Source organism: Andrena cerasifolii, chromosome 15 (genome assembly GCF_050908995.1).
Source record: "Andrena cerasifolii isolate SP2316 chromosome 15, iyAndCera1_principal, whole genome shotgun sequence".
NCBI lineage: Eukaryota > Metazoa > Arthropoda > Insecta > Hymenoptera > Andrenidae > Andrena > Andrena cerasifolii.
In genome coordinates, this window is record NC_135132.1 from 469,923 (window position 1) to 496,086 (window position 26,164).

At 39.9% G+C, this 26,164-nt stretch overlaps 1 protein-coding gene and 1 long non-coding RNA gene across 2 annotated transcripts in view; one reads left to right on the plus strand and one right to left on the minus strand.

Annotated features, from left to right (window-relative positions):
* Nucleotides 1-26,164, minus strand: part of LOC143377223 (mitochondrial inner membrane protease ATP23 homolog) — a 200,707-nt gene that overhangs the window by 85,556 nt on the left and 88,987 nt on the right. The window contains exon 2 of the mRNA XM_076828287.1: nucleotides 11,444-11,489. Within this exon, the coding sequence (XP_076684402.1) occupies nucleotides 11,444-11,489 (46 nt within the window). The remainder of the gene's footprint in view (nucleotides 1-11,443; nucleotides 11,490-26,164) is intronic.
* LOC143376899 (uncharacterized) lies at nucleotides 17,063-18,540 on the plus strand. Its single transcript, XR_013087193.1, has 2 exons — nucleotides 17,063-17,133; nucleotides 18,381-18,540. It is a non-coding gene; the product is annotated as an uncharacterized LOC143376899 (long non-coding RNA).

Sequence of the window (26,164 nt, forward strand, 5' to 3'; positions counted from 1 at the left end):
AAGAGGTGGAAGAGGTGGAAGAGGTGGAAGAGGAGGCAGTGGAGGAAGAGGCGCAAAATTTTTTATTTGTCAGCCATGAATAATTTTCTCGTATTTATGCGTATTTTAGTTGAGTACCATATATTTAGTCGAGAATGTACGAATAAATATGGGAAAATTATTCATGGCCGACAATTGAATTCCCCACGCTTCAAATAAAAATTGGCTCGGGTTATGTAATGCTCATCTCTAGTATTATGCTATATCATTGAGGCAATGAGAGCAACAACGGACTAACCCACATTTTTTTTAAACTGAGTTAGTTGCATTAACGTATTCCAATAGGCTCTACTAATCACATAAAATAGGGAAATTTTTTTTAATGTGGGTTAATCCGTTGCTGCTCTCACTGCCTCAATTATAACATAAATTCGACAGCGATTTCAAGTCATGTATATATGTGTCACGGTAAAAGCGTTAATTTTCTAAATGTATACAATTCCTAGCAGTTCCTAGTCAATGTGTGCCTAAATTAGATTACATTTTACCCAACTCTGACTGCATATAACCTAACCTACAATCGTACGTCAATGCATACACTGACTGCATCACGCTTTTACTGTGAGTGACAAGACTGCAAGTATCCAGCTAACGCTTCAATTTGCTATGATTCCACGTTGATAGTCCTCCCGAGTAGGCGCCATCTCGTATCCACTACTTAAACTAAATTTGTCACGTGACTTGCTCTGTATTATCGCCAATATGGCGGAATTCGTATTTGGGAATGCAATCATTTTGGACTGGGTGAGGTCTTATTCCAAAGAGGAAGGTTCAATGCATCCCGCTCTGGTCATCGTTTGATTCACAAAACTCTTTTAGTGACCTAAAAATACTTGGATTCATGTGGGTGTATTTTGTCGACTTTTGCTTTCAACACTCATATTATTAGATATCAACACAATCTCGTCAAACCATGACGAAAGCAAGCTGCATTAAACCTTCATCTTTCAAATGAGACCTCGCCCAGTCCAAAATTCGCTCATATAAGGACAAACAACGTATGCCCCGAAACCCATGTTTCGGGCCTGATTGTGTCAGTATACAGCGAGCTTCATTACCCATGTCTACCCCCTTAACAACCTGCTAAATAAAATATTAAAAATGTTATAATACCCGTCTAAATACATGGTTTTCCAACTTTTCTTTCTTCCATAAAATATAGTAAGAATCAGATCTTTCATATCGGTCTTATAAACGTGTTCTATATATTATTTACGCTTAAGACTTTCGGACTGTTTTTAAATCTATAATATTATATAAAATTGCCTACTATGTCCGCATTAAACTATGGTTTTGCGGTCAGATCCTGACATCGGAATCTGCTTGATTTCTGCCGCGAATCTGCGGTCGGTTTTTGTCAGCAAGATCTGATCGAAATCTGATATCAATCTGCGGTCAGATCCTGATGTCAGGTTCTGACCGCAGAACGATAGTTTAATGCCGACATAGTAGGCCCTGAATCTGACGACAGGATCTGCTCGATATCTGCCGCCAATCTGCCGTCAGATCGCGCTGCGCAGGATCTGCTTGATTTCTGCTCCCAATCTGCGGTCAGACCACGGCAACAGGATCTGCTCAGTATCTGCCGTCAATCTGATGTCAGATCCTGATGTCAGGCTCTGACCACAAAACCATAGTTAAATGAGGACATAGTAGATCCCGAATCTGACGTCAGGATCTCCTTGAATCTGCTGCCAATCTGCTAGCATACTGCGGTCAGTTTGTTTACTGGGAAAGAACCCACCACCTTCTCGTGGTTTCCATCGAGCAATGGCACTTCTTCAACAAATAATCAACGAACAGTCAAGCTGGTACTTACAAATCTGATTATTATAAAAAAGTGGCATTGCCAACAAGAGATAGGCTGATTTTATAGAAAATTCTTCAGCGAATATAATGGTACTTTTCGGATTTTTAAAATCGTGATCTTGAGCCTCAATTTGCAAAATAAAAATATATATTTATAATTTTCATTATTTTAAAAATGATTTTTTAACCGGAAACAAAAATATTCAGGAAGGCCGATCCTTGTATATCAAGAGACACGGTAGTGTCTCGCGCCAAGTACACGCGCAGCGCAAGACACAGAGTGTCTATATTACGCCGCGACCCGCTATCAAGAACCCTTCGATTATCGAATCTCAATAATGGTTGATCCGACTAGATTTTGAATGGTCTTAATGGATAGCTTGGGTTTGATTTACTTAAGAAAAGTGTCTTCGTTTTGTTTCTGCGTGCCTTATGAGCTGAGATATTTCAATGCAAAGTTCCAATTTGCCGAATTTTATGTTATAAAAGATTAAGCACCGTCGTCGTCAAGTGTAGGCAAGAGGGGAACCTGAAAGGGTGAGGAAATGTACCGCCAATTTACGCAGCACGAAAAAGACAAAAAGCAGCTACGTTCGGGTCGCTAGTAACGTAACCTAGCTAGTGTCAATTAATTCAATCATAACCTGCCAAGTGTCAAATAAGGTAAGTTGTCAACATTTTGAAATGTCACGAGTTTTTACACCATATAGGACACTGAATTATTGTCTCAATTAACAAGGTAAGTCGCCAAAAAATTTTAATACATTTTTTATGTAAAGCTTATAGAAATGAAGGGGACGCACAAGTTGGAATAGAAATGATGCGGACGCACAGGCTTGGATAAAAAAGAAGGGGACGCATATGTTTGGATAGAAATGAAGAGGACACACACGCTTGGGTAGAAATGAAGGGGATGCACAGGCTTGGAGGTTGTCCGGAGATGGTTAGATAGACAGAGAAGCATCTTGTTTCGCATAAGTTTCTGGAAATTTGTCAAATAAGGTAAATCGACAAAATTTGTGAAAAAACATAGCATTAACAATTAAGAAAATTATGGCGGATTGCCTGCAATGTTCAGTAGGGTGGGCCAAAAACCCAAATTTTCGAAACTCGAAACAGCGTCATGCGGAAAAGTTGCCGTTGGGGAAGGCAAATTGAGACCAAAAAGAAATTTTGAAATCGGTCAATATTTGAACCTCGCGCATCGCCGTCAAAGTTTTTAATTTTTTACCGAGTTTGGCGACTTCCGTATATTTTCTTAACATTGTCTATATTTCACTGTTGAACTTCACAAAATATTATTTGAACACATAAACACGTAAAATAGTGTTTTCTATATGTATTGTCGCGGAGGGAAGACAATATGTGGGGCCCGACTAGGCGTAAGGCGAACAAGACGCAAACCACAATCCTGTAAGGGGCTTCGAAAGCAACATTGCAATTATATTAAATTGAATTTTTAGCATTCAAATTGCTAACGCACTTGCTTCAATCTAATTAGTTACGCACAAAGTTAATACATAAATTAGGCAATATTGTTGAATTCTTTAGGCATAAACAAACACGGTTGCCAGGAAGTCCTAACTGTAGTGGAGAGGGAACACGCCACGCATGCGCGTGATGACGCCGTGACGTCAAACCAATCGACGCCAAGGAAGGTATGCGCCCTCCACTACGTGTGTGAGTTTCCTGCCAACTCTGGCCACAAAGCTCTTGGCTTGGCTTAACAGGCCCACTCCTCTCCCTTCGTCTATCATCGCGGTAGAATCAGCAAAGCGGCGTCAGTAAAGCTTCTTTGTTTTATCTTATCATTTTGTATTGACTTCTTCCTATATTTTGTGATCTTGAAGCTCTTCCATCAAAAAAAGATGGAAGCCCCAAAGAAACACGTTAGCCGGAAAACATTTTTCTGTCCGATTTTTTGGTAATCCAAAGGATTTATCAACTTCTCAACTTCCTACATACGAAAAAGTTTTGAAATGTTGTTTCGAAGAACGATTTAAGCTGGCTTCAGGTGCCAACTATAACACTGTCTGTTTTTCTACCGTAGCTAAGTCAGTTGCACAAAAAAATTTGGTTCTGTATGATGTAGCATCTATTCCCACTATAACAGAAAAAACAATCGTACACAAGATAAAATCATATCACAGCTCATACTACAATTTGCGGAAATCTTATAGCAGGGACAAAGAGAAACAAAATTATAAGCATAAACTTGCAAAATTCAGCTTCCTCCTGGAAGCTGCAAAACTCTTCGACATAGCATCCTGCAAGTGTCTAATGATTCTGAACTGTATCTGTGGAAAAAGTATTCGAAATTGTATTTGTAAAATTTCTATTAACTGTTGTTGCGAGAGATCAAAGAAAATTCCACTTCTTCAGATTAAATTTATGTATGATCAAAGAAATGGAAGATTTGGAAGAATAGGACAAGTTGACAAAAAAGAATCAGAAAAACGAATCAAAAGACTACTGAGGGCAGAGCAAGGCCTGTCTCGTTTTGACGTAGCCCTGAACGATAGATCTTTCGAACAGACCTCAGAAGAAGTCAAAGACCAAAGCCCTGAACCTGAAGAAGAGACTGAAAATGACAATTTTGTCCCTTCGAAAAAGTATAAACCATCATCACAGATGAGGATTGAACTTAAGTCGACTGCTTTAGTAAGCGACAGGTATGGTATTTCTGACAGGGCAACTGCGGCAATCGCTTCGAGTATTCTGAAAGATGTAGGGATTATAAATGAATCTGACAAGTCACTTGTTATTGGCAAAAATAAAGTAAGGAGAGACAAGGAACGTTTGAGATCAAGCTTACAGGATAGTGCTGATATAATTATTCGAGGCTTATATTTTGATGGCAGAAAAGATGAAACTTTGGTTGTTGAAACAATGCACTCGAAAAATTTTCGCAGAAGAGTCAAAGAGGAACATATTTCATTAATTCAAGAGCCGGGATCTAACTATATCAGTCATGTTTCTCTAAGGTCAAGTTCTGCGAGAAATATTACTGATAGTGTTATCTCACATCTAAAGGAATTAAAAATCTCCCTTGGAGACTTAGATGTTGTTGGTTGTGGTGGAACAGCAACTAATACTGGATGGAAGAATGGTATAATTCACAATATTGAAATGATTCTTAAAAGACCACTCCAATGGATTATATGCATGTTGCTCTTCAATGAGCTTCCATTCAGACATTTCTTTGAACATTTAGATGGTCAAACCACAGGTCCAAAATCGTTTTGTGGTCCTATAGGGAAGTGTCTTTTGAGCTGCGAAAACTTACCTCTTGTTAAATTTGAGAGTACTGATTGCGACATTCCACCTATTGATGGGTTAGGTCTGAAACTACTTAGTAAGGATCAGAAATATCTTCTGAATATAGCTTCAGCTATCAAGTCAGGATTCTGTCCTCCAGATTTAGCTGTCTCAGATCCTGGGCCGCTGTGTCATTCCCGGTGGTTGACAGCTGCAAATCGAAATCTGAGGTTATATGTATCAACAGTCAATCCTTCTAATGAACTGATACAGGTAGTGAATTTTGTACTTGCATGTTATATTCCTGTATGGTTTGCCATAAAGAAGAATAGTTCCATCATAGTCGGTCCCAAACATTTGTTCAAGGTTATTGAAACATCAAGATACTTACCTGAAAACCTCCTCCAAATTTTGAATCCTGTTATCCAACGCAACGGGTTCTTTGCACATCCTGAAAACTTGCTCTTGGCAATGGCGATGGATGAAAGAAGAAATATTAGAGAACTTGGCCTAAAAAGAATCACCGAGGCAAGAAAATCACCTCTGAATAAAAAAAGCCGGTTCGTGACTTCTTCATTCCAAAAATCAACTTTGCTACGACAGATTATTCAGAAATTATCGACTGGAGCTCCATTAACTCTTCACCACCTCTTTTACGTCATGTCTCAACTGAACACATTACATCACTAATAGAATCTGGATTTACGCCAGACTGGGATATCAGGAACTTTCCTTGCCATACCCAATCAGTTGAGCGCTGTGTTAAGTTAGTGACGGAAGCAGCAGGAACAGTTGTTGGGTATAAAAACAGGGATGGTTTTATCCGGACCACGTTGATATCCAGGGAAATCATGCCTTCCTTCACAAACAAGGCACAATTCAACGTGAAGAAATAAAAGTCGTGAAAGATATCGACAATAAGTAGCATGTATGCCCTATGTGGTTGGTTGGTTGGGAAGGGCGTGAGTGGAACTCGAGGTGCAGCCACCTTCCCGTGGTGAGTTCTGAGTCGCGTTAGCTATTTAACTCGAGCCAAGAGCTGCGCAGCTAAAGAATTGTATGTATTTATGTGCTGAAATAATATTTGATGATGTTCAACAGTGAAATATAGACAATGTTAAGAAAATATACGGAAGTCGCCAAACTCGGTCAAAAATTAAAAACTTTGACGGCGATGCGCGAGGGTAAAATATTGACCGATTTCAAAATTTCTTTTAGGCCTCAATTTGTCTTCCCCAACGGCAACTTTTCCGCACTACGCCGCTTCGAGTATCGAAAATTTGGGTTTTTCGGCCCACCCTAATGTACAGCAAGTCACAATAGTGAAGAAAGTACGCTGATAACGCATCTCCCTTAATTCTTTTCAATCTTTTGTGAAAGACATTCGTAATACTTTAAAATCCACAGTATTGCCATGCTATTCATTAATTTTATTGGTTTCCCATTAACAAGATTTCAATTCACCAATAAACATACAAAATTAATTTTATTCCAACACCAATAAATTGCGAATATCGGATCTCTTCGTTCATTTTCGCTGAATTATTACCATTAGCACTTAAATGTCCCTCATCAAGACTTTCTGCCACACGCTCTCACCTCCTTCGGACACATTTTGTAGTCTCTACATTTATAGCAAAATGCCATTCTATTTCTATATAAGTTCTACGTTAGGTTGTAAATAAAATGTGCATTTTATATATTTACGGATAATCGAAGCAGAAGATGATGCAGTGCGATCTATGCCAGAGAAAAAAATTTATTGTGATATTGTATTACATTGATTAAACAATTTCATTCAGTTTCGATCCTCTGCTTCTTGTATGTTTGGTTCATATCTGAAAGCTCAAATTTAAATCAATTCCATCAATCCAATTGTCTTCAAACTTTGCAGGCATGCGTAGTTTGGATGACAATACAATATATTAAAAAAAAAATAACCCCGAGGGGCTGAAAAAATTATCCAGTCATCAATAAACACTACAAAATGTGTGATATCCCCATAAAAATACCTTTTTTGAAAAAAGTTCGAAAAAGTGCGTCAAGTATACGCGCGCGAACAATTAAAAAAAAACTGTCGTAAATTTAATAATGTGCTACATTTAGTTTTACAAAACTAATGATATACAAAAATTGAAAAGTATTTTGAATAAAATATTTATTGGTATTTAAATATTTATTTCTATAAAAATGTATCTGCTTAATTTTATTATCCTCTTTGTTTCTTCCAATGATGAATCTTTTATTCAATTTAAATCCGATTGTTTGTACAAATAGTCGTTGTTATAATTGGCGCAATTTTTGTATATCATTAGTTTTGTAAAGCTAAATATAGCACATTAATAAATTTACGACGGTGTTTTGTTTGTCTGCGCGCGTGCGCATACTTGGTGCACTTTTTTGTACCTTTTTTTAAAAAAGGTAATTTTGTGGGGTTAAAATAACGCCAGAATCAACTAAATCCCACAAATAGTTTCCGAGATAAAAATTCATAAGTACAACCCATTTTCACGAAAATAGGCAAAAATCGCAAAATTCAAGGCCCTATAATTTTTAAACAAACTCGAAACCCACAAAGTGGCGAATTAACCCTCCCCCCCCCCTCCCCTAGTTTCAAGAGGACTACAACATATTCAAGTTTGAACAAAATCCCAGACATCGAGGGAAAAAAGTGATCGAGATGGCATGGAATGACCCTGTACCTATTTTTGTTTCCCATCAAAGTGTTATGTCGTGTGTAACAAACCCCCAAAACTGCCCCTTTCTTTTTCGTTAATAAACATTAATAATAATTACTATAATACTTATATTCTTACTATTCTTACTTTTATAAGATGTGTTTAGCGTTAATATTAATATTAGCTCAGAGTACCGCGAGACGCGAGTGCGATGAAACAGAGAATTGAGGGATGAGGAGTGGGAGAATTAAACGTGTTACGTCCCGAAACTTCAAAATTTTTAAAAATCTTAGTTATTTTTCTTTTCTCTTTTGCTAGTGGGCAGAGTGCTTCGCCAACGCTTAGCGTTCTGGGAAATCCCTCGTCGAGCGCATTTCTGTTCACTGTATTTTATCTATGAAAATGGATACTCGGTACTGGGAACGTCGTCGTCGCGACGTTTGACCGTTGCACTGTACCCTGAACGTGGGACTGTGCTGAGGCATCAGCGTGGTTCTCAGTAGTTCGTTCAAAATAAGCAGTTGTTCTCATCCCTCGCGACATTGATTAAATGTAAGCGGCGGGGGTGCGTCTTGACAATGCATCTAGCATTTTGGTGAAACCTCGTCGAGCGCATTTCCGACCGTCGAATCGTCGCATCAATGTAAAGGAGTGATCTGAGTGTGAGAAGCGTGGGGACGCGAGTACCCTGTTTGACGCCGGTAGCGCATAAGTATAAAGTATGAAAGAATGAAGGTGAGAACACCTAATGACATCGTGCAACGGTTGCTGGGGCATGATTGGGACTGCAGCGTCAGCTTTTCTGAGCGGGCCTCACGGCCGGACGCTCTCGGGGGCGCGAAGCTGAAGGGACTCTTTGTCGTACAGTCGCGGAGAGCGTGACAAGGTGTCCGTGGATAGTAATTCTTTGCTTTAACTTAAATACCGTTTCGAGCCAGAGATTCCTAAGTTTATAGTGAATGGACTCATCTGCCACGTTAAATAGTGTTTTTTGTTTTAACTTGATCGTTTTCTCAATTTTATAAATCTGCGTTTTATATTCGCTTAATAATCCTGGCTAATTTTCTATGTTGCGTTGGGATCAACCTTCTGTTAGATCTCATTCCTTTTTGTGCTTGATTTATTTTATTTATCGCTTTCATTTATAATAACCGTCAATATCGTGTGTGAGTGTGAATTTCTCATTCCTAGGCACGGAATAGGTGTTTTAGAGAGCGTTAACAAAAGGTCATACGAACGAAATTCGAATATTGTAAAAAAATAGCCGATATAGCGAGTGAGTTGCGCATTTCTTTTCCTTAAAACATTGTAAACAGTTTAACGATTGGCGAGCGTGAATTCTTGTAAAGCAAATATTTTATGTGTTCTATTGCCAACTGGCGAGTGCGGAGGTAACGGAGAGTCAATATTGGCTTTAGCCAATATTTTGGGACTACCCTTGGCTCTTTAGCCTTCTTAACGTCAGAACAAGAGAAAGAATAAAAATATAACTATTCACATTTGAACTTTACACTCGAGCAGAAGTTATTTAATGATATACAAACTGAATCCTTACAATAACTCAGTGCGGGGCCTGTATAGGACTAGATCTTTGAATTCCGATACCAAACAAAATTCTATAAATTACTAATTAATAATTTGTACTGTAACGCGCATAACATTCTTCCGATTAGACCGATTTGAATACCAATTCCTCGAACTCCGCGTTTACCTAGTAACCGCTTTACAAACGCATGCGCGATCCTCAGTCGATCGGCGGATCGGTGAGAGCAAGGATCGAGAGCAGTGATGTCTGCGCAACGATGAGTGGGGGAATCGAGCGTTCCACGCGCGCCTGCGCACTGACTAGTCGCTCTGTAGACCGACTGGAGAGTGGATCATGCGAGCGGAGAATAACCGATGCGCAATAATCAAAACCCATTCCTATTGGTGCGCTCCCGGTACTCAGAATATGTATAAATACGGGCACGATAGCCCAGAGAAATTCATTCTATTCCATGAATTCAATACTTAAGGATCATTTAAAGCTAATAGCTGATCCCAACATAAATTAATGCTCGAACTTTGGAAGCCGCTTTGTGGGCCCCTCGGTTCTGTCGAGCGCCCCAACCAAGGCCATTGTCGCTAAGTTTGACGAGACGTTCCAGCCGTGGAAGCCGCTCTGTAGGCCCCTTAGTTTGTTGAAGCAAAGTTATTAATTCTTATTCTCAGGTTAGTAACATTACTCCTTAGCAACGTGGGAGTGAGATCATTCCAGGTGGCAATATCTGCCCCTGATGAAACGGAGAAACAATTGAGAACAAATCTCAACTTAAACATATTCAATCCCTAAATCCTAAGTTATGATATAATTCTATTCTTCTTCTACAGGGTGTCCCACTAAGGAGTGGACAGCGCGATATCTCTTAAAGTATTGTCGATAAAAATATAAAAAAAATAGGGAATTGCATGGTTCGAGGGGGCCCATTTATTAGCGCGAACGAATTTTGTTTTCGATTATTATTTTAAAAGATACGATGGTCAAGTTCGGTTTTTCAAATGGAACTATTTTTTTTGAAGACCTGAGTTGATAGTGCGTTCCAAGACAAATTCAATAAGCTTTAATGTATACACTTTATTTCCACTGGTTTTTAAGATATTGCGCTTGCAAATTTACTGATTTTCACTGCAAGAAACCCCTCTGGAATGGCAAAAACCGGGGGCGGTCTTACTGGCCCCACGGGTGGCACTGCCTGTTGAAATGGATACTTACCTGCCAAAGGTCTACGCCAGAAATGGCAGGCCCAAAGGCTGGACAATTCTTTTCCGTCAGAAATGCTACTTAGGTAGGTACATCTGCGGTATCGAGAAGCGCATCGTTACTTTTATTTCGCACTTGCTTCTACGCTCGGATGGCCGGTTCTTTTGGGAGGGATGCAAGTTGGATTGGTTCTGATACAATCTGCTCCCTATGGTTGAAATTTAGTCTAGCAACTTTCACTCCTCCTAACCTAACCAGTCCAACTTGCATCCCTCCCAAAAGAACCGGCCATCCGAGCGTAGAAGCAAGTGCGAAATAAAAGTAACGGTGCGCTTCCCGATACCGCAGATGTACCTACCTAAGTAGCATTTCTGACGGAAAAGAATTGTCCAGCTTTTGGGCCTGCGAACCCTGTCGTAGACCTTTGGCAGGTAGGTATCAGTTTCAACAGACAATGGCACCCGTGGCGTCAGTAAGACCGCCCCCGGTTTTTGCCATTCCAGAGGGGTTTCTTGCAGTGAAAATAAGTAATTTTGCAAGCGGAATATCTTAAAAACCAGTGGAAATAAAGTGTATACATTAAAGCTTATTGAATTTGTCTTGGAACGCACTATCAACTCAGGTCTTCAAAAAAAAAAGTTCCATTTGAAAAACTGAACTTGACCATCGTATCTTTTAAAATAATAATCGAAAACAAAATTCGTTCGCGCTAATAAATGGGCCCCCGCGAACCATGCAATTCCCTATTTTTTTTTTTATCGACAATACTTTAAGAGATATCGCGCTGTCCATTCCTTAGTGGGGCACCCTGTATATTAGAAAATGTTGTATAATCCACAATGACGCTTTTATACAGGATGCTTAATAATCACAAAGCATGTAAAATACAACAAAAATAATAATAAAGTGTAATACATACCATCCTGAATTCTTCAATGCTGCCAACATAAGTTTAACAAGCGCACCTAAAATATGTAACGTTAACACATTAAGTCAGTAACAACAAAAATATTTAATACTTTTAAAACTTTCAAATATGGTAGTTAACGGGTTACGCCACTTTGATAGTTTTAAAAAATCGAAACAAAATTCCCATGAAATGATAATAATAATAATAAATCGTCTTTATCTTTTATAATATATGATACAGACGCAGTAGAATTAGAAACGCAAATACGGTAGGGGCGAGGCTCAGCGTGGCTGTTATTATGCCTGACCCGAGTTTGGACCTATAAAAATAATGTGAAGAAGGTCACATGGAAAAATTCGTTGTAATATCAGACATATGGCCCATAAACCGAAAAACTGTACGACGTGGCCCCTGATGAACTTAACGGAGAAACCCTCTGTAATCGGTTCAGAAAATCGATTTTTTGGGGGGGGGGGGGGCTTAATCGATAGTATAATACGTTGAAAACATGTTCATAAAGCGTACGGCTAAAATTCAAACTCGACAAATCCGCACAAACCATTTTTGAGGCCGCAGCTATATGCGCGCGCGATAAAAGCGAACACTTTGAACGCGTTTTTCTTGGAAACACTTTTTTCACATTTACAAAACACGGTGTAAGCGAAAGCTCTAAAACTAGTCAACCAAATAAGTTCCGCTTGTACACACATATAGTTTATTGCATCCCCGCGTCGATGAACCTAAAAAAAATCGGTAAAATTTTTTACCCACTATTTTCTATAAACCGAACGAGAAAGTATTATGAAATTCGCCATTTCTTGCGTACCATCGCATAAAAGCTCACTATTTACTCAATTTTCAACTTCTTTTCTTCTCCCATAGCTACATAGACCGCATAAGGACAATGTTAAGTCCCAGAGGGGAAGGCTGATCCATCAGCTTACAGCGATTGCTATACACCATTGAAAAGATCTCGCCAAGACGAATCCATTGATATAATTTTTAACTTCAAAATCATTTGGGATCACCTCGAAAAATGGCCTCAAGATTCGAGATTTTGCGGTTTTGAACAAAAGAAACCGGTAGTAAAATTTGATAGTAGACACCTGCGAAAAAACCGAGAAATGTAAGTGATACTCTAGCAGGATGGGGCGGCAAACGTGCCTCATGACCTCCACTTCAGGGCCGTGTTAGGCCTGTGTTAACGCTATGAGCTACTGATCTATTGGCGATTTCGTACTAAGCATTAGGAAAGGGGCCCATACGCAAATACATGCCCAACACGGCCCTGAAATGAAGGTCATTTGCCGCCCCATGCTGCTAGAGTATCGCTAACATCCCTCGGTTTTTCCTCAGATGCCTATCTGAGGTGCCTCGAGCCGGGTGGGATTTTAATACCGGTTTCTGTTGTTCAAAACCGTAAAATATGGAAATTTCAGGTCATTTTTCGAGGTGATCCAATCTGATTTCGAAGTTAAAAATAATATCAATCGATTCGTGTTGGCGAGATCTTTCCAATGGTGTATAGCAATTGCTATACGCTCGTAGGTCAGTAATTCCTTCTGCGACTTAACATTGTCTTTCATTACGCAACAAGAAACTGCTTGGTTTATACGTTATAGTTGAGTACAACGGGCTGAAACCACGGCGGAATCTGTTAATTACTCCCTTAGCAGTGGCTGTTTTGTAACATTACAAATTTTTTGTCAATATGTGCATAAACATATTCCAGAAGATTTGAAACAGATTCGTTCCACTGGCTCTTTGAAAAAAAATTCGTAAACTTGTCCCCTTTTTTATGCGTTTTACAGAAGGTTCCGCCCTTAAGAGATTACGCCACACTGAGACTCTCGAACCAGCAATACATTTCACGATTTTTTTAATGATATTATGAGGATGAAAATTATTTCTACACTTCCTATGTGTAGGGAATGTATTAATGAATATGTTGTATAAATATTGTACAGAAACATTCAAAAATGGCCCAGTTATGAGTTGTTCCGCGAAGCTTCCATTTATATACAGGGTGTCCGCGGGAAGACTGGACAGCTGGATATCTCCTAAAGTACTGGAGATGAAATTTTTTTTACATCGAATTGCGTGGTTCGATAGGGCCAATTTATTAGCGCAGACGAATTTTTTCTTCGATTATTATTTTAAAAACTACGATGGTCAAGTTCGGTTTTTTAAATGGAAATATTTTCTTTAAGAGATCAGTTCATAGTGCGTCCCAAGACAAATTCAATAAGCTTTTATGTATTCACTTTATTTCCACTGTTCTTTTTTTTTTAGATATTGCGCTTGCAAATTTACTGATTTTCACTGAAAAAAAAACGCTGAAATAGCAAGGACCGGGAATGGTCTTGCTGACGCCACGGGTGGCCTTGCCTGTTGAAACAGATACTTATCTGCCAAAGGTCTGGGTTAGGAATGGCAGACCAAAAGGCTGGACAATTCTTTTCCGTCGGAAATGCTAGGTAGGTACATCTGTGGTATCGAGAAGCGCACCGTTAATGTTTCAAAACATCATAAAATTTACTTAGAGTTTGTACTCAAAGAGAAGTAGGAAAATGTGACTCAATTTTCAACTTCAATAGTCTTTTAGTTCGCACTTGCTTCTACGCTCGGATGGCCGGTTCTTTTGGGAGGGATGCAAGTACGGTTGATTAGGGTTAGGAGGTGTGAAAGTTGAAAGACCAGATTGTATTAGGACCAACCGAATTTGCATCCCTCCCAAACGGCTGTTCTCTTGAAGAGGCCCTCTTCACAGCAATACCTCCTCCCCAATTCCCACCTTCTCTCGCACGGAATACGTCAACGCATGCTTTTGTTTTGATATTGGAGCTCGTGTTTATACTCGAGAGATAAGGGATCTGTACGAATTTTTAGGGAAGACCACGCGTCGACGGCGGGCTACCGCATTTCTTCCTGTGTCTCTCCAGGAGGCGTATTGACAGTGGATTGCAGGAGCGTAGATGTCTGGATGCCAGTTATTGAATTCAGGAGACGATAGAAACACTTTATTACAAAACACACATGCACTATAATATTAAAGTACATCGTATTCCTCTCGGGCAGGAGTACTGATAATGATCGAACTTACGTTTGGCCCAGGGTTCATACCTTTTTCCGGAAAAGTCATAAAATTCAATTGGCACTGCGTGGTGTTGTCCTCGTCACGGGGCTACTGGCGTAGCTCCAGATTTACCCTGTATCTGTTGAAGAAATAAAATAATTCGTTATTGTATGGATATGGAAGTCTCGCCGATGGATTCCTTGGGGTTTTTCGATGAAAATCATACCAAATGTCACACAAATCGGACAACTTTTACATAAGAAATACAAATTGCTTGTGCAAAAGTAGTCCGATTTGCATGACATTTGGGATGCTTTTCTTCGGAAAAACATAAGGAATCAATTGGCGTCACTTCCTTTTCGATACGATGAAGAAAAGCATTTCTTAATACGCTGTAATGGATATTTTACCCTGGACTGCGGGGGCCGGGGGGGGGGGTCGACCTCAATTTCCTACGTTCAGCCCAGGATTCATACCTTTTTCCGGAAAAAGCCATTACATTCAGTGAGGCACTGCGGGGGGGGGGAGGGGTTGTCTTCGCCACGGGGTACCAGACCGCATCCTTCGTTGGGCGTAGCTCCTGAACCACCCTGTATCATTTGTGCAGTGTGTGACCCGACTACCCTCCGTGTAATCGGCCTGCGCGAAGTGGGGCGCATTTTCCATCATTATCAGTACTCCTGCCCGAGAGGAATACGATTTACTTTAATATTATAGTGCATGTGTGTTTTGTAATAAAGTGTTTCTATCGTCTCCTGAATTCAATAACTGGTATCCAGACATCTACGCTCCTGCAATCCACCGTCAATACGCTTCCTGAAGAGACACAGGAAGAAATGGGGTAGCCCGCCGTCGACGCGTGGTGTTCCCTAAAAATTAGCACAGTTGCCTTATCTCTCGATTATAAACACGAGCTCCAATATCAAAACAAAAGCATGCGTTGACGTATTCAGTGCGAGAGAAGCTGGGCATTGGGGAGGAGGTATTGCTGTGAATAGGGCCTCTTCAAGAGAGCAGCCGTTTGGGAGGGATGCAAGTGCGATTGGTCCTAATACAATCTGGTCTAGCAACTTTCACACCTCCTAACCCTAAACAATCGAACTTTCATCCCTCCCAAAAGAACCGGCCATCCGAGCGTAGAAGCAAGTGCGAATTAAAAGACTATTGAAGTTGATAATTGAGTCACATTTTCCTTTTCCTTGAGTACAAACTCTAAGTAAATTTTATGATGTTTTGAAACATTAACGGTGCGCTTCTCGATACTGCAGATGTACCCACCTAACATTTCTGACGGAAAAGAATTGTCCAGCCTCTGGGCCTACCATTCCTAACCCAGACCTTTGGCAGATAAGTATCTGTTTCAACAGGCAAGGCCACTCGTGGCGCCAGCAAGACCATCACCGGTTCTTGCTATTTCAGCGGTTTTTTTTCAGTGAAAATCAGTAAATTTGCAAGCGCAATATCTAAAAAAAAAAAAAAAAACAGTGGAAATAAAGTGTATACATAAAAGCTTATTGAATTTGTCTTGGAACGCACTATGAACTGATCTCTTCAAAAAAATAGTTCCATTTAAAAATCGAACTGGACCATCGTATCTTTTAAAATAATAATCGAAGAAAGAAACGTCTGCGCTAATAAATTGGCCATGTCGAACCATGCAATTCCATGTAAAAAAAATTGTATCTCGAATACTTTGTGAGATATCCAGCTGCCCAGTCTTCCCGCGGACCCCTTGCATATTAAAAAATAATATAAAAAAATTGCAGTTTCAAAAACGTCTCAAAACATGGTCCAAATTTCAGATGAATCGAAGCGCTAGTCTGATAAAAAAGATCCTAATTTTGCTATGTTTTTAGCCCAAAAAATAGGATTCCCCGCTTAAGGAGGTATAACCGTCTGAAAGTGTAAAAAATCGGATTTTTTACATATTTTCGTGGATTGATGTTTTAGAAATATTATAAATCAAATCCGATGTTAAAATTCCGAAGATTGACGCAGTTATAGGCATTTGAGTGAAACAATCCAGATTACACCGAGCGGCGCAGCGAGGTACACTACATTTTTCTGTACGGTGGCCGTAAAAACTTGCGCTACGTTCAACCAATTCAATTCCAATTTTGCATGCAGAATCGTAATAAGATTCCACATTAATCTACGAGGCCTTTTTTTATTCCGATTCCCCGTTTATCTATATATAACGAAAAGTATTATTGTGTTCGTACGCGGTAAACTCGGAAACTACTCAACCAATTCTCCTGCGGTTTTCACAGATGTGTAGAGACAACAGTTGAGAAGGTTTTAGGCTACCTATCATCTTGATTTTGTTAAATGGGACTGATTAATAAGCGAAATAGGTGCGGTGCGCGCAAGAGATGCGCGTACGGTTACCCGTAAAGTGGTGAGGATCACGGTTGCCAGGAGTAGAGAACACGTGGCGCGGGGGTAGCAGCGGGGGGGGGGGGAGTCGGATTAGTATGTACATACACTCCTCACATTAATTAAAGGATCACCTCTAGGAGCCCGAAAATAGGGGCAAGTTCACATGGGCATAACTCCGGTAAAAATAGTCGTATCGATATTTTGAAAATATGGTTTGAAAGCGCGGAATCTCTACTTTCAGTCGGTTTTTCCTCAAATTTTAGATGCATTGCTTTTCGACAAAGTTATAGCAATATAAAGTGCACTTGGTCAAGTTTAAAAAATGTTCCTTAACTTTGCGATGTTCGACGGGGAGCATGAATTTTTTTACACAAATTCCATTTACACCAGTCAAAAGCGGCTACTTTCCTGTGTAAGAGGAGAGTAACAAATTTCTTGTGCGGTTTTTTTTTTGGCCGATTTATTCAACTTTGAAGTAAAAACCGTTTTTTTTTACTTTAATTGTTTCTAGCAAGTAATACAATCATCGTAGGAACGTTTATGAAAAAAAAACAATAGAAAAATCAGTCTTTTCTCTTTAAGACGCATCTTCGACTTTTTCGATTCGGTTAAAATTTCGGTCTCTATGTCCTTTCCAAAATATGCTAAAAAATTGCATTAATTCCATTTTCTCTTTATCTCGCTGTATCTTCGCGACGGATGATCGGAACATCAATGTCTTAAGTTCATTTTAACGCGGAGAGTCTGCCGATTCATTTGAGTGCCACCGGAACCGGCTGCGATAATTTCTTACCTGTGGCCTTTAAGTTTGAATCTACCGTTTCGGAAAAATAAGACTACAAAATGTGTCGCACAGTCAGTCGTCCCCGCGGAAGCGAGCGCTCTTGTTCGTATCCCCACCCGTCGACATAAGTGACGATAGCAACCGAAAGCGAGCCGAGTTATGCCGACGCTACCGAAGGTTCCTGTGTGTGCACACACATATGACACAATACCTCCACGCGATATGCCATCAGTGGTGCCAATGCCGGCGGTACCGCAGCCACGCGGCCGCTGAAGCCACCGCGTAAGTTTTTCCGAAACGGTAAATTCAATCTTAATGGCAACAGGTAAGAAATTATCGCAGCCGGTTCCGGTGGCACTCAAATGAATCGGCAGACTCTCCGCTTTAAAATGAACTTAAGACATTGATGTTCCGATCATCCGTCGCGAAGATACAGCGAGATGAAGAGAAAATGATATTTGTGCAATTTTTAAGCATATTTTGGAAAGGACATCAGAGACCGAAATTTTAACCGAATCGAAAAAGTCGAAGATGCGTCTTAAAGAGAAAAGACTGATCTTTCTGCTGCTTTTTTCATGAACGTTCTACGATGATTGTATTACTTGCTAGAAGCAATTAAATTTAAAAAAAAAACGGATTTTACTTCAAAGTTGAATAACTCGGCCAAAAAAAATCGCCAAGAAATTTGTTACTCTCCTCTTACACAGGAATGTAGCCGCTTTCGACTGGTGTAAATGGAATTTGTTTAAAAAAATTCATGCTCCCCGTGGAACATCGCAAAGTTGAAGAAATTTTTTTAAAATTGACCAAGTGCTCTTTATATTTCTATAACTTTGCCGAAAAGCAATGCATCTAAAATTTGAAAAACCGACTGAAAGTAGAGATTCCACGCTTTCAAACCATATTTTCAAAATATCGATACGACTATTTTTACCGGAGTTATGACCATGTAAACTTGCCTCTATTTTTCGGGCTCCTAGAGGGGATCCTTTAATTAATGTGAGGAGTGTATAACTATATACGTGCGAGGGTTCCCCCTCCATCGCTCCCCACCGCATTCGTGTTACGTACATACATACTCCTGGCAAGCCTGGTGGAGATGCTGGACGCTTTGACGGACACAGTCACATCGTTAGCTGTTTTATGAGCGTTGATATTCACGCGCAAGCAGGCTATGCAGTTGGACTTCTCATCCAAATAATGTTTTTGAGGCTTTCACTGTTGCTACTATCAGTATTGTTAGAATTTATACCACTCGCTTTAAGAAGCATAACTTTTCTTTTCATAAATTCTACTAACTGCTAGTGTTATAAACGGGTGTTGTTCTGTCTGTATGTTCCCGATCATTTCGAGAATCGATTAGATTTCTCACAGTTTTGAAACGTACACACCAGGCGTGCACTCCAAAACTGTACATACGCGTAAAGTCTGGATTATGAACAGATATAATGATCGTAAGCAATGGGTAATGAAGTATATGTCAGTAAGCACTGCGTAATAATTAATGAAGGGGCCAGTTAATCTATCGCTATAAATGCATATCAGAAGCCCGGGCAACGGCGGGTACTTTATGCTAGTTGTTTACAAAGAAAATACGTGGACTTTTCTCTTAGAAAAGTCTAACTTTATCTTTGATCTCGTCATTTCTTTATTTTTCAAAATTTTCCAAATCGGCGCCGTATGGCGATAGCTATTAACATATTTTATAAAAAATTTTACTCCTTTTGATTTCAGATACGACATACAGTTCTCTCAGGGCCAACGTGTAGCCGTCTAAAATCGAGAGTAAACCGCACAAAATAACAAATGAAACAGACGTAACATACAAAATCGAACTTTTTGTCATCTTTTGGCAGTCATTTAAAGTGAATAATGAATAAGACGTTATACCGCATGTCGAGTATGCCTCATTAATTTGGAATCATGGTTTTAAGAAGTACATCAAACTCCTTGAAACCCTCCAACACAAGTTCTTGAGATTTGCGGCGCGTGTTTTGGGGCGTCCCGCACGGCCACTAACACTGATCAATTAATTTACTTTTCATGGAACGTGTTGTTCCTACGTTATAAAATTGGTGGCCCCGAAAGGGGCCGATTACTGTTAGTTGAGCAGTTGCTCGATGTGACCACCCTAAGCGTCTATACACGCCTTGCGGCATCATTGACTCCGTTGAGAATAATCTTGACGCCAAACGCCGAATCGTACCCTCGCTGAGGGTTTGGATGGGCGGGTATTCCCGTGCAAACGCTCGCACAGTAGCACTTGCGTTCCCGCTGTTCCCGTCGTATGCCCAGATAATCGCGTAATATTCTTGAGCGGTGAATATTTCTGGGACGAGATTGCTAGCTGACTGACAGGATTTTTTCCAAGCAACTTCCTCTACCCCCAAGTAGTTTCTCTCATTCCGTTATGAGTTAACTCCCACCAGAACAAGAGGCTTTAGGCAAAAAGAAGCCAGCATATTTTCGAAATACACGTGCTTTGCAGAAGTGCAACGAACGAACCATCGCACACTTTCACAAAAGCCCGCGCTCCGTCCTTTTACTGCCAATGTACGCGTTGCTTCGAGATAGATAGCAGACACCACGTGTTTCGGTTCGAAAGGGCCCGAAGACAAGAGAAACAGCAAGTCTTCGAGTTGCTATAAAGAAGAAAAGGCATACCATTCCTGTTTCCGTTTTCCAATACCCTGAGTTCACGTCCGCTACGAGGCGGAACAAGCTAAGCCATAAATTACCCAAAACAAATCGTTCTCTACCGCCGACTCGCAGGACAATACGGTAATAAACCGCGATCCTGGCGAAATGCTTTGGCCGGCCAGCCTGATTAATTTTTGGGAACTAGCAATTAAAAAGTAATATCCAACATCAAAGGGGGTAACTCGTTTACTGCGCGTAGTCCCGCCTGCTTCGTGTTTCCTTCAAATTAAAGACAGATCCCTTATCTCTCGAGTACAAGCACGCGCTAGAATTACAACACAATAGCACGCGTTGACGTATTCCGTGCGAGAGAAGGTGGGCTTCGGGGAGGAGATATTACTGTGAAGAGGGCCTTCTCAAGACACTGGCTGATTGACAGGGATGCAGCGCAGATTTTTTTAGGTTACGACGGATCGGACTTCATGCCCACTTTTTTTCGCACGGAATACGTCAACGCGTGCTTTTGTTTTGAAATTCGAGCACGTGCTTATACTCGAGAGATAAGGGATCTGCCTTTAATTGGAAGGAAGGACGAAGCAGGTGGGACTACGCGCAGTCAGCGAGTCACCCCCTTTCTTCCTTTGTCTCTCCGCGAGACGTATTTAAAATTAATCAGCCTGATGGGCCAAAGCATTTCGCCAGTGTCGCGGTTTATGACCGTATTGTCCTGCGAGTCGGCGGTAAAGAACGATTTGTTTTGGGTAATTTATGGCTTAGCTGGTTCCGCTTCGTAGCAAAAACGGAAACAGGAATGGTATGCCTTTTCTTCTTTATAGCAACTCGAAGACTTTCTGTTTCTCTTGTCTTCGGCCCCTTTCGAACCGAAACACGTGGCGTCTGCTATCTATCTCGAAGCAACGGGTACATTGGCAGTAAAAGGACGGAGCGCGGACTTATGTGAAAGTGTAGGATGGGTCGTTCGTTGCACTTCTGCAAAGCACGTGTGTTTCGAAAATGTGCTGGCTTCTTTTTACCTAAAGCCTCTTGTTATGGTGGAAGTTAACTCATAATGGAACGAGAGAAACTACTTGGGGGTAGAGGAAGTTGCTTGGAAAAAATCCTGTCAGTCAGCTAGCAATCTCGTCCCAGAAAGTTCTGCGCTCAAGAATATTACGCGATGTTCTGGGTGTACGCCCGGAACAACGGAGACGCAAGTGCTACTGTGCGAGCGTTTGCACGGAAATACCCGCACACCCAAACCCCAAGCGAGGTTACGATTCGGCGTTTGACGTCAAGATTATTCTCAACAGGGTCAATGATGCAGCACGCTAGGTAATGATATGGGTAGACCCACAGCCGCGCAGAAATTCAACTAACACCAATTTTTATAACGTAGGAACAACACGTTCCATGAAAAGTAAATTAAGTGATCAGTCTTAGTGGCCTTGCAGTGAAGTGAATATTCGGTACATTAACCCGGACGCACTTGGCGTTGCGATCCTTACCTTCGGGTGGTGTCGTATACCTGCGATCAGCTGAGCACTGGGCGCTACCCTTCCATAAATATTTTCGTCCACCGATGACCAGGATCGGTACAGTGACCTACTTAGTAACACAGATTTCCAAAAAAGAAGGAAAGGAAGGAAAGGAATGTCCGAAAGGGTGAGTGTTATTTAATTTATTGGTGATTATTAAGTGTAGAAATAAATTCTGTTCGATTTTAGAGTACAATAACAGTTTGATTTAAAAATTATTGAACAACTCAATCATCGAAATAATTTCCATTATTGTCAATTACCTTTTGCAACTTTTCTGGCAGCTTACGAATATCACTGCGATATAAATTCGGTAGCTTTGTACTGATTATGTAAATCCAGTCGGAAAGAATTTATTCATACACTTAATATTATTTTTTAAATTTAGTTATTTTGGCCGTTATTAAACTACGGATTTTTAACTCAATAACGAATTACGATCACTTGTCGTACATTTTCTGTTACATTACCTTTTCGTTTATGCCTTATTTGAAAATGAAATTTACGTATTTCTTGTCCTCTCACTTCAAACAATTATTATTTAAGATTCTGCTTTAAAAAAAAAAACTGTGTAACGCGGTTTTCTTCGATGCATGCCAACTTGCTTGTTCGTACGTTCGTAGTACAAGCGCAGCCGCCTACCGCGTAGCCAACGCTACCACGGGAGCTCGGGCGGAAGGCGCCCGCTCTGATTTGTCGGGGGTTTTTGTTAATATTTCGTTAACGAAGCTTCGGACAATATTTTCGCCATGGAAAAAGTTGTTTCAAATTACCCCCTGATTCACCCCTATCAAGCAACTCCAACATTTTTGGGACACCCTGTGTAACTCTCAGACAGCGGACGCATTGTGACTTGCTCTCGAGTGGATACATAGTAATATTACTATCCAACAGTTGCTTCTGAAATACGAACCAGCTTCGTATTCTGAAAGTGCTATCGCGAGACAGACCAAAAGGGATGGTCGAAGGACGAGACCATCTCCTTAATTAATTTTTATGAAGAGGGTTCAATACTGTGGAACACTAAAGATACCGACAAGGAGAGGTTTTTAGGTATCCGTCTCCGATTACTTTGGTTTTTGGATATTTTTTAGAGGACTGAAAAATAGCAAGTATGCTTTTTATTTTGGTCCGTCTGCATATTTAAGGAGTGAAACCAGAGTTGGACATAATCAATTACAATTGTAATTACAGTGAGCAATTACAGTGTAAATTTTAATTACAATGTAATTGTGATTACAATGTAATTGCTCTGAACAATTACAATTGTAATTGGGATTACAATGTAATTGCTCTACAAAATTACAATTGTAATTGTAATTGTGCAGAGCAATTACATTGTAATTAAAATTACATGTAATTGCAAATTATACTGTCATTGCTAAATCGATTACATGTAATTGCAATTACTATTTAATCGGAATTACTCTGTAATTGCAATGAAAGTAATTGATTACGTAATCAATTACGAATGTAATTGATTATGCCCAACTCTGCTCTCAACCTCACAAGTCTCTAAGATCGTCGGCTTGTCTCTGATTTGATTTTTCTTTACAAAATAGTTAATGATCTCATTGACAGTCCGGATTTGCTTGGATCGCTAGAATTCAATACGCCTCTTAGACAACTAAGGACACATTCTTTATTTGTGCCGGGACTACATAACCACAAATGTAGCGTTACGAACCCGATCAACCGTTGTATGTGCACCTTGGGGAAAGTGACCTTTTTTCTGGATCGGTTAATATTTTCCGTAATTCTCTATACAGACAATTATAAATCGAAGAAAATCATGGCGAACGTAAACAAACGAATACACAGTCTTTTTTAAAGCAGAATCGAAAATAATAATTATTTGAAGTGAGAGGACAAGAAATAAGTAAATTTCGTTTTGTTAATATCGTACAGACGAAAATGTAATGCAACGGGAAATGAACAAAAAGTAATCGTAGTTCGTTATTGTGATAAAAATCCCTAATTCAATAAAGGCCCACACTTTTAACGATAATGATTAAGAGTGTTTAAAAATCGCCAAGAAAAATTGATGAACAAAAACTTGGGGAATTATCGCCGGAAATTAGCCATAGCATGCGTTAAATTTAAAAAATAATAATCTCCAATAAAATAACTAAAACTCACCCTTCTCGAAATTCACCTGCAGCTTGAAAACCTGTGTCACTAGGTCACTGAACCGATCCTGGTCATCGATGGACGCACCCAGTGCACAGCTAGTCCCAGGGATACGACACCACCCAAAGTTAATGGTCGCAACGTCAAATGCGTCCGGGTTAATGTATCGAATATTTACTTCACTGCACGTCTACTAACACTGAACACTTAATTTATTTTTCATGGAATCGCGTTGTTCCTACAATATAAAAATTCATTTCCACAAATTTTCATTACGCAGGAACAACACGTTCCATGAAAAATAAATTAAGTGATCAGTGTTAGTAGCCGTGCAGTGAAGTGAATATTAAATACATTAACCTGAACGCACTTGATGTTGCGACCCTTAACTTTGGGTAGTGTCGTATACCTGTGACCAGCTGTGCACTGGGCTCGTCCGATGACCTGGATCGGTTCAGTGACCCAGTGACACAGGTTTTCAAGCTGCAGGTGAATTCCCGACAAGGGTGAGTTTTAGTTACTTTATTGGTGATTATTAATTTTTAAATTTAGTGCAGGCTATGGCTTATTTCCGGCGATAATTCTCAAAAATTCCGTACCTAAATATTTCTTAGGGATTTTTAAATAGACTTATTCGTTATTAGCAACAGTGTTGACCGTTATTGAATTATGGATTTTTATCACAATAACGAACTACGATCACTTTTCGTTCCTTTCCTGTTACATTACCTTTTCGTCTGTACGATATTAACAAAAGAAAATTATCGCATTCCTTATCCTCTCACTTCAAATAATTATTATTTTGGATTCTTCTAAAAAAAAAGCCTATTCGTGTTTTTAACGTTACATATGATTTTCATCCATTTATCCTTTATTCATTATTCACTTTAAATGACAAACAAACCATGACAATATGTTCGATTTTATTTGTTTCGTCTTTTTCATTTGCCATTCTACGCAATTTCCTTCGATGCATGCCGACTTACTTTTTCGTAGTACAAGCGCAGCCACCTACTGCGTAGCTAGTTATCCTCCAGGGAGTGATCGGTATAACCGCAGCCATTTGTGGCAAAACCGGAAATAACATAACCTAAACATTCACTAAATTGTCTGCTTTCCAAGCTGCTTGTTTATCTATCTCTTTCTATCCGTATTTCTGTCTCTTTCTTTTTTACAGTTTCTCTCTCTGTCTACTTCCGGTTTTGCCACAAATTGCGGCAACCAATCAGCGACGATACAGGTTGTTCCGATCATTCCCCAAAGGATCACTATGCGTAGCCAACGCTACCGCGGAAGCTCGAGTGGAAGGCTTGGCTCTGATTAGTCGGGGCTTTTGATTAATATCTCCTTAACGAAGCTTTGGACAATATTTTCGTTAAGAAAAAGGTTGTTTGCAATCACCCCACGAATCACACCTTTCAAGGAACAGAAACATTTTTATTACACTATGTGTAGTTTATTTACAGGTTGTGGCGTAGGGGAGTGTGGAGGACAAGTCTATTTTCTCAAATGGATTTTCAAATTTTTTATCGTTAAATTGGACAGAATAGAGAATTCTGAGAATAAAAGTACTAAAGTACATTAATCCTAAAACTCCATGTTCCTGAGATATTCAACATTGTCCAGTATTATTTTGATTATGAAACCTGTTCCAAGGTATGTATGCTCAGTAGGGTGTATCGAAAAACCAAAAGTGGTTGCAGCGATTGAGCCTAGTGCGGAAAAGTTGTGGGTTAACATTACTAAAACATGTGTAAAATTTTAACTTAATCAGTTAGTATCTTCTGTTCTGTCCAGAGGCTCAAATTTCGAAATTTTGCTGAAATAATGAAGAAGTATCTAATTTATCGTCAGTAGTATCACATTAGTACCGCTGTGTATTTAATTCGCATTGACATTGCTTCCGACGCGAAGCGACCACCAGGTGGCGACCGAGCCGAGCGCTTCTCGCAGGTGGGATACAGCAGTAGACAAATATAAGAAGCCCGGGCAACGTCGAGTTTTATCTTGAGCGGTTAATTTAAGCCAGCAAGAAATGTCAAAACCCTCAAAGTTTTCCCTTCGACAAACTTTTGATTGCCCTTCTTTCGGACATTCCAAGGATTTTGGCAACAATCTTCCAACACATGAGGATGTTCACAGATGTTGTACCTGTGAAAGGCGATATCTTGGACAAAAGTCAGGAG